At 32.1% G+C, this 20,212-nt stretch overlaps 1 protein-coding gene and 1 pseudogene across 1 annotated transcript; both read right to left on the reverse strand.

Annotated features, from left to right (window-relative positions):
- Window positions 1-4,949: 4,949 nt before the first annotated feature.
- On the reverse strand, window positions 4,950-6,836 carry LOC123890633 (annotated as a pseudogene).
- A 2,969-nt stretch (window positions 6,837-9,805) lies between these two features.
- Window positions 9,806-13,704, reverse strand: LOC123892423 (inorganic phosphate transporter 1-4). The gene is made up of 2 exons (XM_045942204.1): window positions 13,549-13,704; window positions 9,806-11,612 (listed from the first exon to the last, which is right to left on the reverse strand). The coding sequence occupies exon 2, from the start codon at window positions 11,590-11,592 to the stop codon at window positions 10,015-10,017; it is 1,578 nt and encodes a 525-aa protein (XP_045798160.1). The 5' UTR covers window positions 11,593-11,612; window positions 13,549-13,704; the 3' UTR covers window positions 9,806-10,014.
- Window positions 13,705-20,212: the final 6,508 nt, after the last annotated feature.

Genomic DNA, 20,212 nt, shown 5'->3' on the forward strand with positions numbered 1-20,212 from the left:
AATATCAAATTTTGTAAACAAAATGGAATGATATTCAGATTTTCATGTCCTCACACATCACCTCAAAATGGAAAAGCCGAGCGAAAAATTCGTACTATTAATAATATCATTCGCACTCTCCTAGCTCATGCGTCAATGCCACCTTCTTTTTGGCATCATGCACTTCAAATGGCTACTTATCTCTTAAACATCCTACCCAACAAGAAACTAGCTCTTCAAACACCAACCACAATTCTTTACCAAAAATCTCCATCCTACTCTCATCTTAAAGTGTTTGGTTGTCTATGTTTTCCCCTCATCCCTTCCACTACTAGAAATAAACTTCAAGCAAGATCAACACCGTGTGTATTTTTAGGATATCCATCTAATCATAGAGGTTATAAATGTTTTGAGTTGTCAAGTCGTAAAATCATAATTTCTAGGCACGTCATATTTGACGAAAACATTTTTCCTTTCTCAAATTCCAATACTCCCGAGTCCTCATGCTACAATTTTTTGGATACAAGTGATACACCATTTCCTTATCATTTTTTTCAACCTACATCAACCCTTTCTACAAATAAACCAAACTCCCACAACCAACCTCACACCACCACGACAACATCACTCACCACACCATATCCCATCACCACAAGTACACACCAACCAACATTACCTCAAACTCCACAAATACAAACTTCTCCTCCACAAGTAACCATTACACCTAACACGTCCCCACCCCATCAAATAACTACAACTAATCCTCCTTTAGCCAACCCTCCACTCTCTCCACAAATGACAACCCGAGCACAACACGGTATCTTTAAGCCCCGTCAACTATTTAATCTCCACACCTCTAGTTCAAATCAAATTTCTCCTTTACCCACCAATCCTCTTAATGCATTACATGATCCTAATTGGAAAATGGCCATGAAAGATGAATATGATGCTCTTATTGAAAATAAGACGTGGGATTTAGTGCCACGTCCTTCTAATGCTAACATTATTCGAAGTTTATGGATTTTCAGGCATAAGAAGAAAGCTGACGGTTCCTTTGAGAGGTACAAGGCTCGGTTAGTCGGTAACGGTTCCAATCAACAGACTGGTGTCGATTGTGGTGAAACTTTTAGTCCGGTAGTTAAACCTGCAACTATAAGGACAGTTCTAAGTATTGCTATTTCAAAATCATGGTGTTTGCATCAATTAGATGTCAAAAATGCCTTCTTACATGGGAATCTTAATGAAACTGTGTACATGTATCAGCCTCCCGGCTTTCGCGATCCTCAACATCCTGATTATGTGTGTTTGCTGAAGAAGTCTCTCTATGGTCTCAAACAGGCGCCTCGTGCTTGGTACCAACGCTTCACTGACTTTGTTGCTACCTTGGGTTTCTCTCATAGTGTATGTGATCACTCCTTATTCATCTACCACCATGGAGATGACACTGCCTATATTCTTCTCTATGTGGACGATATCATTCTCACCACATCATCTGACACTCTTCGCCAGTCTATCATGTCTAAGTTGAGTTCCGAATTTGCTATGAAAGATTTGGGACCTCTCAGCTACTTCCTTGGTATCTCAGTTACAAGACACTCCGAGGGTATGTTTCTTTCTCAACAAAAATATGCCGAAGAAATTATTGAGAGAGCTGCCATGTCCTCTTGCAAACCAGTTTCTACTCCAGTAGATACAAAAGCGAAACTTAGTGGAACATCTGGCAACCCGTATCATGATCCCTCTGAATATAGAAGTCTTGCTGGCGCATTGCAATATCTTACTTTCACAAGACCGGATATCTCTTATGCCGTTCAGCAGATATGCCTTTTTATGCACGATCCAAAAACGCAACACATGACTGCCTTGAAGCGAATCATTAGATACATTAAAGGAACAAGCACTCACGGCTTACATCTCTCTCCATCCTCAATTGAAAAACTCACTGCATATACTGATGCTGACTGGGGAGGATGTCCAGACACTCGCAGGTCTACGTCCGGCTATTGTGTTTATCTTGGAGATAATTTAGTTTCATGGTCTGCTAAACGACAACCGACTCTTTCTCGTTCTAGTGCAGAAGCAGAATATCGTGGTGTTGCCAATGTTGTATCTGAATCTTGTTGGCTTCGAAATTTACTATTAGAACTTCAGTGTCCTGTCACGAAAGCCACTCTAGTCTACTGTGATAATGTCAGTGCTGTCTACTTATCCGGTAATCCCATCCAGCACCAACGCACAAAACACATTGAGATGGATATTCATTTTGTGCGTGAAAAGGTTGCTCGTGGTCAGATTCGTGTACTGCATGTTCCGTCACGCTACCAAATAGCTGACATTTTTACAAAGGGCCTTCCGCTACAGCTGTTCGATGACTTCAGAGATAGTCTCAACATTCGTCAACCTCCAGTTTCGACTACGGGGGTGTATTAGAATAAGAAATATTAGTAGTCATCATTTATCTTTATTAGCCTTTATTCTTAGTCATCATTTATCTTTATTAGCCTTTAGTAATATATTTATGTAAATTAAATAGGCTTTGATTGTATAGAATCAAGCTGATACAACACGTCTGTATATATACATGTTTTTCATATATGAAAAGGCAGGCAATTATAAAGGCAATTATATATTCTATTCTATTACCTAGATTGAAAGGTGGGTTATACAACTTGCGCAGATGATGAAAAGTTGTTCCGTAATTTAATGGTGGACAAATTTTTTTGTTTTTGTTCAATCTCTTGATCGTTAGTTTATTCAGTGCCAAAACAGTTTTAAAAATAAATACAATAACTAAAATTGTCATGTCTGATTTCTTAGTATTTTTTAGCATATGAAGCTCTATAATTTTTCTAGAAAATTGCATAATGACATTTCCCTTGGACCACACATGGACGCAAAGTCCTTATCCACGTGAAGCTTCCCTATGTCGTATGACTCGTATCTCTTTGTGTAGCTCAACATGTTGGGGCATGGTTAGTCCTAAATATAAAGTGTGTTGAAGTCATTTAATGTGGGGTTCTGATATCACTGATCGAGCCATGCCTATATGATAAGGTTATGAAAAACTGAGGGTTAGTAGCAATGGTTATGATCTCACTGATTGATCATGTATTAATGTGATGAATGAAAAATAGCTTCTAACAAAAAAAAATCACATACAAATTTTGGAAGTGGGTGCATATATTAGATTCGTCTTTGGTAAGTTACAAGAGATACTAGTAACTGTTAATAATTTGACTACACAATAAAGACAAATAAAAAAAAGATACAAATTAGAGAGCTTAAAAAGTTCTCCACTACACTTTTTGCTTCCAAAATTCAAATTTTTCAGAAAGCAGATGTACAAAATAGACTAGAATTTTGATAATATTTTGACTTTGTATGGAGATTAAATCTTTCATTTTAATAGTGTTTTGACTTTAATTTAAAATATAATTAGATGATTAAAAATATATTTAATAATCCTATAAAATACTACTTACATTGCATATGCATGACAAAGTTGTTTCGGAAACTCTTTGAATATTTAGTCTAATATAAAAAGTCTCTTTAAAGTAGGCATGGCAATGGGTACCCGCGGGTACGGTTTTTACCTTCCCCATTCCCCATACCCGAATCATTGATAAATACTCGTTCCCCGCCCATTACCCGACGGGGATGAAAAATTGAACCCAATCCCCGTCCAAAATGGGTTCGGGTATCGTTCGGGTATCCCCGAACCTTGCCCTGCCCTGCTGAACCTTACCCGAACCCAAAATTTTCCCGAACACCGACATACATACAGTACAAAAAATTTCAAATAATAAAGTACAAACCAAAATTTCAATGCATTAAACATACAAATGAAATTATATTCCAAAATATCAAACCAAAATTATCAAAACCATAAAATAGTACCGGTACAAACCAATATTCCAAAATACCGTCAAAACAACCACATAACCAAGAATGTTCTACATCATTGTTCACTGAAATTGCTAAAAAAAACAAATAACTAAGAACCATTGTTCATTAAAAATCCTAACTCAAGTAGATAAATTATATGATCTGTGACATTATAAATAAATAGGGGTAATATAGTAATTTTATATAAACGGGCGGGTTCGGGGACGGGTTCGGGGTGGGTACCAATATCTCCGTTACCCGCCCCATCCCCATGTTTTGAAATCGGGGAAAACCCAAACCCGAACCCAAACCCAGTCAAATCGGTTTTTCCCCGTCAAACTCGGGGTGGGTTCGGGCGGGTACCCGCGGGTACGGATTCTGTTGCCATGCCTACTTTAAAGTATAAATTTTTTTAATACTTTAAAATAATTTACCATTAATTATCATGTCATCTTATTCTTATAAATTAAAGGTCAAGACAAGTATCAACCATTTTTTCATATAAAATAATAATAAGGAGATGAGAGTATAATTAAGATAAAGATAGAGAGATACAGAGAAAAATAATCCACTATATTTTCATAAAAACAAAAAATATATTAAAATAAAAATTACACTAATTTGAAGATATATAAATCAAACCCAGAAAAAATAAAATTAATAAAACAAATTTTTAATATAATAAACTAATCCACTACACTTCTATTAATTCTATATACGTACACCTGAACGACACATTGTCTGTATTTAAAACAATTTTTATTTATCTATCTATCTATATTATAGATTCACTTGAATGGAGAAAAAAAATAATTTAAAAGTCACTTTAATAATCAAAGAATAAATTAACACATCTAAAAAAATTATTATTATAAAACACTTTTTTTTTTTTAACATTCTAATAAACCCGTGCAACGCACGGGTTGAACACCTAGTATATATTAACTGCAAGAATAACTAACAACACCTAAAGTTGTTTAAATGAAAATAAATTCTTAATTTACCTATTGCAATCTAATTTCTACAATGAACTTAAAAAATGTTCTAAAATGAATGAACGACTTAAAGGAAATTCAATAGCAGGTAAATAAATAAAATGCTGCATCATGTTTCCCTGTGAAGGGACTTGTAGAGTACTGTAGTGACAAATTTCTGTTGAAACCTTTGAGTTGATCTTAGTGCGACAAATTGATCACCAACAGATTTGTATAGATGATTCGCGTGTGTGGGAAACTAGGGACTCGACCAGCATTACTTGTCGAAGCCTCTTCTGTTAATGTCACCGGTATTTGTGGTGGTAGTTCTGGCGGTGGCTTGTTGGATTCAATTTCATAATCATATATGTTGTCGTAACTAGATACCGGTGATGGTGGATCTGCAACTTCATTTTCTGCTCTTTGTGGGATATAATCCTGTAAACAATAAAATAACCAGTAGAAGTTACAATTAAATCCCAACCTCTAAACTTACATAATGCATTTTCTTTACATATTGTTTGCAGGACAGTAGGTTTTGGTTCAACGGCGTCAATAGTTTTGTTCTCAACCTTACCAGTTTAACTTACATCTCATAGTAGCATAGGTTTGTTTTATGAGTGCTTTTCTAATCCAGTGTATTGTATTTTGAGGTAATTGCTTAAACCCCTTTCTTTTCGGTTTTTGGGTTGGTACCTTGTTCTGCGAGGTGAGTTCCCGGAAAAGGATTTCCTGCATTACAGCTCTGAACCGTCCAATCTGATAGACAGTCCAAATTGTTTTACTGTGTGAGTGATCTAGACCGTCCGATCTCAAATTAACAACTCATACTTATTACCGTGAGAAACAGCGTGAATGTTGGACAGCAGGGGATCCTGGTCCATGAGTTCCCCTCGGACTTCATCCCGTTTTGTGGGTAGTTTTTCATATGAAATTATATCCTACATGTACTTAGGCTATTTGTGCGGCCGGTGTGCAAATGTTAGTATGTTAGCAGGTACGTTAGTTTTCAGAATTTGAACCTTTGACGTTTAGCTTAAAACTCTTAGGTGTCCCTTAGCTCACCAGCCGAGCCACAGGACTATATTGGACACATGAATCAGTACATACAAAATACATATTCTCCTTTAAGCATAAGGAAACACATTCCTAGAACGATATAACACCAAATGTTACAAAAAATAGCACAGCAGCACGAAGGCAACGCTACAAACGCGATAAAGACTAAATTGAATTGATTTTCCTGCTACTGGTGATAGTTATAAACATCACATATGAATGTGTAATTGACTAGATCATGTGTATGTACAATATTTATGTATCAAAAAAGGTAAACCAAGAAATTACCTGCAAATCCAATATATTGTACTCAAAACCTGAATCTTGATTAAAACCTGATGGATATTCTGGAGCATGTGTCCAATGACCATCTACATTGAAACGGTAATAATAGATATCTATTGGAAGAGTTTTCTCAATGACAAAGTTATTTTCACCTACATTCTGCAATGCCTCCCTACGGAACAAAGAGTAAAAAATTGTCGTGATGATGATGATGTAAAATAAAGAATTAATTGCATATTTGCTCATTTAAGTTTACAGGTTGTCACGTGTAGTTTTAGAGGAAATTAACTTAAAATTTAACGAAAATAAGGAACGTATGTTGACATCAGTAACGTAAGGATCAACTTAAAAGTTTTTTAACATAAAAGACCAAATATGCTTTTAAATAAATAAAAAAAATGCAATTAAGCAGAAAATAAAATAAGAAGTAAACAACTATTGGTTAATTACTCTGTTTGCCAGTTGTTCCATGATCCTGCAATAGTAACATTGATGCCTCCATGAAACCATGAGATCCTTACAGTTTTGTACCTTTGATGAATCACTGTTTCTACATATGACAGATGAGGTTGTGCCATCATTCCACCAGGTCTTTGCATGCCAGGAACCTTGAAATCATGTATTTCAAATTCAATTCTGATTTTATTTTGCTTCAGTGTTAGAATATATATAGTACAATGTAAGAATAATCTATTTTCTAATAGAATCAATTTCTGATTTTATTTGCATCAATCTGATTATCACATATCATTAATTTCTACTTTTGGTACTTGGTGGAACAATTTTATTTTTTGTTCAAATCTTGGTGTTTCACACTGTATATCTTTCTTAGCATAAAAAAAAAAAAAAACTGTATATCTTTCTTAATTTATTTTATTTTTTCACTCAATCTTTCTTATTATATTTTCACTCAATCTTTCTAAACTATAATATAATCTAAATACATCGATTTTTTAATACCTAACAATTTTTTTACTTGTAATAATTATCGGAGGGACTATATCAATTGAAATATTACTAACTAGAAGATTCATAGTTTTTATTTTGGCTTTCACCACCAGTTTAATCTGGTTCGGGGGTCAGTTCTGGCATCAAGTGGTTCCAACTTCCAACCCCCTCCCGATCGCAGTTGCGGGGGATCGAACTGTGGTCCTCTCTTCGAAGTCCAGCGTCAATCACCACTGAACCAACTAACGATTGGTTAGAAGATTCATAGTTTAAACCCTATAGACTAAACATAATCCACTAGCATTTTGACTATAAATAAAAACATTACTAACAAGTAATTAGATTTAAGTGGTTAATGAGTTTTTTGTAACACATCCTTTTGAAGAATCCCAATTTTATTCTCGAAGAGAAACAATTTTTGTATGAGATTTTTCTAATCCCTCGATCGAACACCAAATTACCAAAATCCCTCTCATGTGAACCAGCCCTGGCCATCTAGAATAGCATCACACTTCTATTAGAATACTCAATTTTAACTCAATTGAACAATTTTGTTTACTTCTCCCTCTTAAAACTAAAACACATCCTATGAGTTTGGTTGCAAACATGACCCATTTAGAGTTTCCTTAAAAATTAAATCCTTAAAAAAAAATCATAATCTTAAACAAAAAAATTACTTATCATGGTATTCATTCTATTGAACACACACACAAAAAAAAAAAAAAAATCATCCTCACTCCTCAAACACACAAAGAAATAAAAAAAATAATATTTTTTAAATAAAAACCCATAATTTCTCTTAAATGAAAGAAATTGAAAAAAATAATTAAAAAAATCACGTGTCTCTCTAACCTGTGGCATGACAGAGGGAGCTATAAATCCATTGGTATTAAGAAAAAGTATCTCAGAAGGCACAAAAACAAAAAAACAAAAAGGGTAAATAGGGTTTTACCCCCTGCAAAATAGGTTAGTTTTGCGTTACCCCCCTGCAAAAATTTTTTTTGTGATTACCCCCCGTAAAATGAAGATTCCATCATTTACCCCCCTCAGTCGATAACATGAATGTTGACTGGACAAAATTGATGACGTGGCACATACAAGTGGAATGAATTCATTTTATATTTATTTTTTTATTGTCAATTCATTAATAATTGTATAAATATGTACACAATGATATAAACACAAAACTTAAAGTTATAATCTCACTCTTGCCATATACTTTTGCGCGCTAGATAAAATATGGCATAGCTTAAGAGACTTTAAATTTCAGTCTCATTCTACTATTCTGAGATATATATCAACTCTTTAATCTCGGTAAGCATCATAATTAGATGCTTAAGTCAATTTGTTGGAAAATGCACAATTATCTCTTAGCATGCAAATATATTGTGCTTCTCTTTTACCAACACTACACATTCTATAAGGTCATAAATAGTAAGTACTACGTATAGTATCAATACTCCTATCGAGTATGATATTGTGTTCTCAAAGTACTTATAAATCGCATAATCATAATTTGTTCATTATTGACATTCTTGTGGCCACATTAATCCATATCTTATTTTCTTTAAACTAAGTGGTTGTGTTAATCTAATTGGAGATTCTCCGGTCTCCTATTTCTTTATGGATTTTCATAGTCACAATTTTTGCTAAAATTTGGATTAATTTTGAATGTCAAACGTTGTAGAACATTTATTGATTTTAACTAAAAGTAATTATTCTCTTAATAGGCTATGACCTATGTGGATATTCTATGACTTTTATAAAATCAAAAACTCATTGGCAGAACCACTAACGACAGACTTATATATATTTGATTAAGTCTTCTATATTTTGGGTTAGTGGAAGTTTGTTGTAGCATTTTAGATGCATGGACCTTTATTGGATTACAAATTCTTAATTTTATAATGTTAATCCATATTATCGTATGTGAAATTTTAAGGTGTATGGTGTATGATTTTGTTTGCCCTATCGGATTCAAATTCTGCACTATTTATATCTTATGTTTCTTATACTTTAGATTATCATATGTGAAATTCAAGGTGTATGGTGTATGATTTTGTTTGCCCTATCGGATTCAACTTCTGCACTGTTTATATCTTGTATTTCTTATACTTTAGATGACATGTTTTATTATATTTGATAAATTTCTACCACTATTCTTATGTTATATTTTTTAAAGACTAATTAAAGTAATCCAAGTGGGAGATTGTTGAATATTTTGGATTTACTTTAATTATTTATTTAAAATATAATTAAAAGTGTATAATATCAAATATTTGTCATGTTTAATTTAAGGCTTAATGTTGAACGGACCGTGATGGGTTGGGCCGTTCTTTCTAGTCAGCCTATTGAGAGGTCCTTGCCTCCACTGATGAGTATATATTCTAGCCATCCCATTAAGCTAGATACACACATAACACGCATAAAAGACTCATCAGTGAGAGGTAGAAGCACCGTCTCAACCCTCTCTTAGTTTCAGTCAAAGGAGGATTCATCCGTTGCCATTCCAGGTACACCGTTCCCATATATTCTCTTATACGACAATATGTTATAACTTGTATCTATTGATCTAAGGTTATTTTATTTAAATTCTTTCATTTTTCTCATACAAATTTCACACAACAATGTTTTCCTTGGAGAGTTCAGTGAAAGAAACATTGAAACATCATGGATTAAGGAAAAGAAATAAAGCAAGCATACTACTTTAGTTTACACGCAAATATTCTAAGAACTAATGCTCCAAAATCTCTCTTTGATAATGTCCTTGCAAAATTTGAGAGAGAGATTAGGACAGATGAAGAAAAAGCTTAAGTGCTACCCTACCAAATTGAAGGAACTACTACAACTACATTACAATAACAGTCCACATAAAACTCATAGCCTAAACATCTTCTCTATTTCCTTCTTCCTCTTCATTCTCACCTGACATCTCCTCTAAAGATTTTCCACTTGCCTCAGGTACCATGAAAGTACACAAGAACCCCAAAATGTTAACCACACCCAAGAGAATCAGTGAATTCTTCACACCAATACCTGCAGGGTACCCTGCATCAGCTTTACTCTTGTCCTGGTTTTGTGCCAAATACAAGAACCCAAATGCACCAACCATAGCTCCAAGCTTCCCGGATGCAGATGATATTCCGTGGCAAGTGGATCGGAATCTAGCAGGGAAAATCTCTGCCGGCACAACAAATGTTGTAGCATTAGGCCCAAAATTTGCAAAGAAGAAGGTTAAGGAATACATTACCACAAATCCTATTCTGTTTTCCTTATGAGTCCAGTGTTCATAAGGAATGGCAAGCGAAAACATGAAGACGGTCATAAAGAAGAATCCCATCAATTGGATTTTGAATCTCCCAATTCTGTCAATGAGAGCCACTGTAAACCAGTAGCCTGGAACCGTACTGCATAGAGCAATAAGCGTTTGAGCTCGCGCAATTTTGTACACCTCTTCAATTGCATTCATGGTTTGTGGAGCAGGTATCCAACCAATTGCGCTGAAAATATCTTTCTGGAAGAGATTTTGACTATAAAATGCTATATCAAGCAAGAACCAAGTGCTTGATGTACCAAGTAGATGTATTCCATGTCTCCTGAAGAACTCTTTTGAGAACAAGCCATATGATTTAGTTTTTTCTGGCTCATCTTTCTGCTGGTCAGCTTCAATCTCAACCTGTAAAACCTTAGACATATCTGCTGCAGCCTGTGCCGTGTTCTTAGCAACTAAAGCGGTGTAACGAGCGGTTTCTGGCATCTTTGACCGCGAATAAAAGGTCATTGCTGCTGGGATTGCTCCAACCATCACAATTATCCTCCACATGTAGTCTGCTTGTCGAACAGTAGATCGAACTGGATCAACCGCATATGATGGTGCTTCAAACCAAGTGTTGAATAAGGATGAAATTATGATTGCAAATACACCACCTGCCAAAATTCCAAAACCTTGCATGGCAAAGACAGCAGCAATGAAGGCGCCTCGAGTCTTCTTATTAGAATACTCTGACATTATGGTAGCGGAAAGAGGGTAGTCTCCACCAATACCGAACCCGAGCCAGAAGCGGAAGAAGCAGAGAGTTGCCATAACAGATTTTGGAGTGTGTCCAAAAGAAAGGCCAGAACAAACAGAGCAGATTATCATCGTCATGAGGGTCATGCCGTAGACTTTTTTTCTTCCCAACTTATCCCCAAGCCAGCCAAAGAAAAGCTGTCCTAAAAGTGTTCCACAGAAAGCAACACCATTTACAGCAGCTGATACATTGGGTGGCAATGTACCGGGCTTTCCCGCACCCTCAACGTGGTAGTATATGCGGCCGAGCAACTTGGTAACAAGGGATATACAGAACAAATCATATGCATCAGTGAAGAATCCCATACCAGCTATGACAATTGCAGTGAAATGATACCATTGTGTTTTAGCCACATCAAGTGCATTTAGCACCTGAATTTGTTCTTTTGCCATTACTACTCAAGCCAAAATTCCTGCAAAAGATAACCAAGAGTCAGATTTAACTAATTTTGGGATCTTTGTTTAGAATTACTATTGCAAATTTATAGCATAACAGATAAAATTGAGCTAAATATGAATAAGATATTTCCAAAATAATAAAAATATGCATAAGATAAAAACTGAACAATATTGATGACACCCTATGAAGCATGGACACTCTAGTATGTGTCGGTTGTCAGTGTCAGTGTTTTATAGATTAAGGGCCTCTTTGTTTGAGATTTTTAAAAAATAATTTATTTTTTTTTGAAAAAATCATTTTCAAGAAAATAATTTTTCTGTAGCGATTTTGAAAAAAAATCTAAAACTATTTGCCTTGTTTTACCATCATTAAAATCTATTTTTTTTAAGATGGTGAGGGATGATGAATGATAAAAAAATGGATTTTGATAAAGGAAAATGCTAAACAGTGTCCGCGAGGCACTGTTTAAGGAACCAAATATAGTAATATCATATTGAAGTTTGTGCCGTCAACGCCTCGAAAGTCTAAAAAGTGTTATTTTCAATTTTAAAATTTCCTTTTTTGGTTTCCTTAACCAGTGCCCCGGGGGCACCGGTTAGCATGACCCTTTGATAAAAAACTATTGAAAATAGATTCTCATTTTAATTAAAAAAATAATTTTTTTATTAAAATGATTTTTGAAAAAATCTGAAACAAACACTAAGTAAGATAAAAAGATAATTTTTTTTTTAAGAAAAATAAATTTTTTGATGAAAAATTTGAAACAAACAGGCCCTACACCATTAGTTGAACCGTCCCAACTTAATTCAAGCCTTAAGAATTCGAAATTCAGTTCAGAAATTGCTACAATAAGTACGGCAAAATTTCAAGGCATAGTCTATACATCTCTTCCCAGGAAATTGAATTAAACAGTCACCGAAATAAAGTAAGTAACTTTTTTTTTTTGAATACTGCAAAATTTTATTAAAAGGAGTTTTATGCACAAGAAGTACAAAAAAGCTCCAAAGGATAATTATAACAAAAGCAAAAGGAAGAGGCAAGGAAGACAAAAGCTCTTCCTGAACCAAACCCACCAAAACCAATAACAGCCAATAACAGAACAGCAAAAGCCAAGGAAATTGCAACTAAAATTGCTACATCAAAGGCTAAGTCTACAGACCAGAAAAGAAAAAAAAAAAACCAGATTCCAAAAATAAAATCGCAGAAACACAACCTGAGCTCTCTCACCTCTTCAAACAAATTTCAGGTTCCACGTAGAATAAGATCAACACTAAAAAAAGGAAAAAAGTTTCCAAATTTTTTATGCTTATTAAACAGAAAAATAAAATAATATACACGTGAAATCCTATCAAATCAAATGAATTAATAAACATTTTTTTTCTTGCAACTACCAAATTAGTTTAGTACTTCCTCCCGTAATACTATATAAGCAAAAATTATTTTTCTTAGATTCATTGTATAATTAATCTAAAAAAGTGATTTTTGTTTATATAGTATTACTGAGGGAGTAACTAATTGTTAGATTATTATTTTTCTCATTAGTCAGGATTTGAACCTGTACATCTCATTCCTTTACCCCTTAGCTCAAAATGATTTTACCATCGAAATATACTCACAAAATATTTACCATAACAGAAACTAAAACAATAAAAAAAAAAAATCAGTACGTGTTAAGAAATCATAGAAAAAATTAGGAACTGGTGATTTGATTCGGTGGAAATATATGAAAATCTTAATTACAACCATGATATATGATTTGGAATGAAACATGGATGAAATGAGAACATGCACATGCAGATGAACATTCATGATTCATTGATGGTATACATAAAAAAGTGTAAACTCCACTCCAATGAATGACATTGACAATTGAATTAGCATATACATGAGACATGCATGATGCATACACATGTGAAGATGACGCATGTAAAAGTAAGAAAGTAACTAACCTGAAAATGTATGTATGTTGAGTAGAGAAGAGAGAAAAGATGAGAATAGTGAGTGAATGTGTGTGTGAGGGAAAAATGAAGAAGAAGTGAGATGAATTTATAAGAAATGGGGAATGGAAAGAGAAAAAGAAAAAAGAGCACAAGATCCACATGGATGGTAAGAGAGTTTTAGTTAGTTAGTAATAAATCACATATTCCTCCCACATATACTCCCTTCCCTTCTGTTAAGGTAAATACCAATTCTTTAGCAAAATGACTTGATCTCTTAAACATGTGGCATTTCTACTCTTACGTAATAATATTTCGTTTTTTTTTTCTTTTAATAAGTATAATTAATATTTCTATTTCTATTGACATTAAAACTCATTTGTGTGTTTACGTCAACAATAAAAAAACTCATTTGTGTGTTTAATATAGTCATTGTTAAACGATCATACAATTTGTAGTAATTTTTTATTGTCTTTTTTTTTTTGACAGGAATTTTTTATTTTGTCTTATTTTTACCTTTTCAGATCTTAAAAAATTATAAAGAGATTTTATTTTAGTTTTTTATTTTTATTGCATAAATTAGGTATTTATGTGTACAACTGTAGAGACTAATCAGAGTTTTAATGCAAAAAACTTTCGTAAAAGTTTTAACGCTACTGCATGCTCACGTTACAGATTGAACACGGGCGGTGAAATGAGTAGTTCAACCAGTTAAATGAGATCGAACACAAAATCTTGTTTAAGCAGAAAAATAAACACATGCATTATCTCATTTAAACACTCTTTATTACAAATAAAAGTTGTCAAAATAAAACTCAAAATTAAAATAAGATAAATGAGTTCCTTGCAAACAAGTTAGAAGATTACAATTATAAAAGATACTACTGGTTCGTTTGATACAAAGTTAATTATAGCCATTGTTGTTTTTTTTTAATATTCCATCATTTTTTTAATTAATAATAAATAATATAATCTTTTTGGAAGGAAATAAATAATATAATTAAATATAAGTTAACACATTAACTGTGAAGCTGTTCAGATTAATTAATAGTTTAAAATTAAAATCTTTTTTATCCATTCGTAAATTAATAGCAGTAGTTTAGTTCCTTCCACGAAACTTCATCACTTAAATTCTCATGTTTTTTTGTGATACCACGATTCATAAGTCATAACCATCTATTTGATCGTTAATTAACAGGTGTACTAGTATGTAGTAGTAGTACTATGTTATCCTTAAGTCATAATCATACTACTTTTTCATTCAAAGTTAATATTCATTTTGAGTTTGAAATTTTTTATTAAGTCATACGGCATATTACTTTTTCATTCAAGTTAATAGTAGTATTCAATTGAGTTTGAAATCTTTGATATTTCATTAACACACGTAAACATAAATATTTTTCATCCTAGTTTTCTTTCCGTGTATAAATATATATAATATATATTTTTTCAAAATAAGGACACATGAGTGAAATACAAACGGGCAACAAACTGCATCGCTAATCTTTTTTTTATGCTACATCTATATTGCTATGCATAAGTGAATTCAAAGATCATGCATAGCAATATTGTCTCTATGCATGATATTTGAATTCACTTTAATTTTTAATAGTATATAAATTGTCTTTAGGGGTGTCTATGGTGCAAAAGTGCACTCCATGCAATCCACTAGTCCACTATTTTCTATTGTAAATAAGCATCTCTTTTAGTTTTCTAAATAAATGAAAAAAAATAGTTAGTAATTTGATGCATGACTAAATCTGGTGTAAATAGTTTTTTTGGTTATGGTAATATTAGTATGAAATTTCTACCTCTGTCAGTGAAGAAATAATCTCTGTCGGGGAACCTGTGGGATGCACAAAGTGGATTCTCCTATCCTAACCGAATTTTCTACATACACATTAACCAGAAATCGAACTACTTGTCACATGCATAAGGGGACTAAGACTCTGTTTTATTATATTTCAAAAGTTAACTTTTATTCCACAATTTATTTCGATCCAATTTAATTAATTTGGAATTAGTTTTTTTCGTTTTACTAAAAATAAATGATATTCATTCAAATCGATAGAGTACAATGATGCAATACAAATCAAATTCGCTAAAAATAAAAAGGATAAATCTCCGAACAAACTCATCCATGTTAATAGCATCAAACGATAAATTGCATAAGCCTACAAATATATGACTATATTGAAGTGTGTGGAATGTTCATGCCTCCAGTAGCATTGATAACACAAAAGTCGATATTGATTGAATTTGCACTTGATCGAAACTAATCCTTCAACATAAAACAAATGAACACGTACCATACAAAGATAGGAAAACAAAATGCACCGTACAAAAACACCGTACAAAGACGGGAAACAAAACAATACACTTCCATTATAAATGCAATTTTATTATAATTATTATATTGATTTGGTGGTTAATATTTAAGTGTAGTGATGATGAATGCTACATAACAGGGATTATAGTTTTGGTTGAAAAAATGATTATAACATGGAATCCTACATGTGATTTATACTCTTTTTATCCTAAATGTAAGAAATAAGTTACTTTTTAGATATATTGAACTAGTAATATATCTGGTAAATATTATTTGAAGACAGATTGCATGGATCCCAAAAAAGAAAGGAAAAAAAAGAGAGACCGATATCAAAATTATAGTAATATTAAGAGTTGTCTATCTTATTGATATTCTCGTATATTAATAGTCTCGATATATTTATTGTCGAGAAGAATCGCTTATACTCTTATAAAAAGTTGCACAATATTGCAGATAATTCTTAGTTTATTCAGTATAACAACATAGCCCCAATTATTAATTTTCAATCTTCCACAACAACAAAATCTTGCCTTAAAATTCATGAAATACTAAAATTATTAAGTCACTTATAAATGGTGCAACACACGTGCATGTAAAACAAAGTCTTATTTTTATTCTACTTTCATCTCTCTCGTGCACGCAAGGCATAACCGTGTGTGTCCCCAACTTCAGTTATTCGTTCACATCTCTTTTAACTTCCATATGTACCGATCGAACAATGGAAAAGAATATTGAAAACTGCTCTTTCTTTGTTGTATCAAACTTTATTGCAAAATCGTTGCAAACAAACATACAATTTTCATCGACATATATATGTATATATATATATATATATATATATATATATATATATATATATATATATATATATATATATATATATATATATATATATATATTATATAATGGTATCTTTAGATGAAGGATTTTGGAAAAATAAATAAATATACTATATACTTTCTAAAAAAAATATATACTTAAAACTCTATAAATACATTTTTCTTGTTAATTGTTTTGATTTCTTATGCTTGATTATTATAAGAAATACTTTTGTCCTCGGTCAAAACCCAAAAAATATAGAGGTCTAACAAAATTTTAAAATAAATTTGTAAAACTTAGTTCAACTGTGAATGTTAATTTTGTTTTGCCGAACATTTTAACCTGATTTGAATTACGTCTTCGCAATTATGTATGTAATAGTTTATAGTGATATTTATATTACTTCATTTACGTATAAAAATAAAATAAAAATTTTTATGCACATAATTTTTATTTCAAGTTTAACCAAAAGTCCTTTACTAGCTAACTAGCCCTAATCAAAGGCAAGATAGATAATAATCCTCGACTCTCTCCATGACTCCACTCATGATGATGTCTTAAAGAATTCTTGTGAAACGAAGATGTGTGGTACTAGCGTAACCAGATTAAAAAAATCATGAATATTTTATCTGAGAGATTATGGAAGATTGAAATGAACCTTTGGAAGTGTATAAAGGAATGATTAACAACTCCACTATGTTCTCTTAAAACAAAATAAAAACTCCATTATGAGTACGATTCAGTCAAAAATAAATCTAGCTCCATTAGTGATAAAAATTACTTTATGAATGATATCAATTCAATTACTTCAAAAAAAAAAAACATTCAAGCACAAGAATATAAAAATGACTCTTGTGCGATGGTGCTCCCCGCGTGTTTTTTTTTTTTTTTTTATAAACTCTTGGTATAAGGAAAACGGACTAATAATTTAGAAATTTGATCATAAGATAAGTAAAATCTACTTAAAAATTGTTCTCGTTAAAACTTAAATTCATATTCTTTCAAAATTTGATACTACAGTACTCGATTTGAGCTCGATCACTTAATTACTAATAATATTAAGTGCTTCCGTAAAAAAATTTATACTAAGTGCTTAGGAAATAGTATCATCATTAGGATTGACTTTATGTTATAAATATTGGAGTCATGTTAACCGGTATTCTTAGTATACTGTTTAAGGAAGCCAAAAAAAAGGAAATTTTAAATAGAAAATAATATTTTTTAAATTTTTAAGAAGTTGTAAAAAAAAAAAAGAAAAAAAATTGACTGCACAAGTTCCAATGACAAATTACTATTTTTTCTTCCATTATTTATGTGAAAACTAAAAGCCGTTCACGTGCGGGTCGGTTAATGGACTAATTTGTCTTTTCTTAATCAAACAAATGAATAATTTAACTAGCAAAATGGATACTCGTTTGTGTTTATTTGTCTTTTTCAAATGAATAATTCGGAATTCACAAAGCTAAATGATTTAAATATTTAATAGATGATTAAATGAATTTTTGGAATGCGAACATGATCCATCGTATTTTTAATGAGAGAGATGTAAAAGAAAGATGATATACTCGCTCCGGTTTTTTTTAATAAGAAACACCTTGAAAAAATCACACAGATCAACGAAATACATTTAACATGGTTATTTTCATTTAATACTCTTATAAATTTAAATTTGTTCAATGTATAACCTTATTTAATTACTCTTTATTCAACTAACTTATTCATGTTTAAATTATCTCTCATAATAATTAAAGATATATGTGAAATTGAACATTTAAAACATGGGTTATGTTTAGAGAATTGAATACACCACAAGTTCAATAAATTTTTTCCACATTTATCTTCTTAACATGTGCCCTTAAGGGCACAAGTTAACATTCTCCTTAAAACATTTGAAACTTGTTCAAAGTTTCTTATAAAAAGAACGAAATTTTTTTCTTAAAGTGTTCCTTATAAAAAGAAAAGGAAGGAGTATTAATTAATAGAGATGAATGGAAAGTAGAGGGAGATTAGAATAAGTAAACAAGTCAGCATGGAAACTTGCATTAGAGATGAAAAGGGGCAGTTAGTATCAACCATGACAATATATATGGATGCTGCAATGTCACCAGCTGAAAGTGAAAAGCATATATGGGGACTTCAACAAGAAAATTTATGGATGGAGATGTTAGGATATCATAAAGTCATCTTTGAGATGGATTGTAAGATGGTGATAAATAATGTGAACAATAAAAAATCAAATGCATGTGAGTATGGTTTGTCTATTGATGATCGTAGAATCTTACTCGCAAATTATATTAATGATCGGAGGAGAGTGTGATTGTAAAAAAGTTTAATGATGATTGGATTAATTTTGCAAGGTTACAATTATTTTTGGACTACCGCAAGATTACTATTTCTTTTTTAGTTTTTACAGTATAAGATAGACAAAAAAAATTCTCAAGTTCTTAGAACAAGGGGTCCGATAATTTAGAGTTTAATTGCGAAATAAATAAAGTCTGACAAAATACTATTTTCACAAAAAATTGAATTCAGATTCTTAAGGGATCTCATTAATCATTTAAGCACTACAAAATTACTCTCTCCTATCATTATTATATAAAAAAAATATCAATTCATAGTACAAGTGAATATACTTTTACTAATAGAGGTGACGTTGTTTTATTAAAATAAAATTCGAACAGTAGATGAAAGCAAAGGCCCAGTCCAGAAGCACCAGAGCTTAAGATGGTTTCTCTTTAGGTCTCACGTTTATTTAATTTTTTTTTTTGTTATTCTATTGGCTACTCACGCGCTACGTATTTTTTATTTTACTCTTTCGTTACTTAAATAACGGACGTTTAATGAGATATTTTGATCAAAAAAACACCCTAGCAAGATTACGTCCTTGGTAGGGTGGTTTTTTCTCTAAAAAACACATTTTTATTCCCTAAAATGCAGTTGTTGCTCCATAAATGATGTTCCAAATTTAGATTCTTGAGACAAATATTTTTTTTTTTTTGCATTGATGAAACAATCCTTTTTTATTTCCTGAAGTTTCGCGAGCATTAACTTGTTTCCCCTTTTTTTCTCTCAACTTTAATCCAATTACCATGTGATTAAGGACTCTAATTCTCCTTCCAAATCAGGCTCCGTGTAATTAATGACTCGGATTCTCCTTCCAAATGTGTAATTAATTAACTTTGATATGATGTTTTTTTCTCAAAAATCTCATTTTTGTAACGTCCACTACTTAAGTAACGGATGTGATTTTGAGAAAAAAAAAACTCATACGTAGAATCCACTACTTAAGTAATGAACGAGTGTATTTTGGTAATTTAGTAGGGCGCATCCCTAAATCAGCCGGTGGCAAAAATAAATCTCTTATTTTAGGCTTCTAAAACACGCCGAAAAAATTTGGTTTCTATTTATCGAAGTTTTTTTTAGTGTAAATTTTACACTAGAAACTGAAATTTTTCGGCGTGTTTTAGAAGCCTAAAATAAGAGATTTATTTTTGTCAACAAACCTGGTCATAATAATAATAAAACATG

This window comes from Trifolium pratense, linkage group LG6 (assembly GCF_020283565.1).
Source record: "Trifolium pratense cultivar HEN17-A07 linkage group LG6, ARS_RC_1.1, whole genome shotgun sequence".
Taxonomy (NCBI): domain Eukaryota; kingdom Viridiplantae; phylum Streptophyta; class Magnoliopsida; order Fabales; family Fabaceae; genus Trifolium; species Trifolium pratense.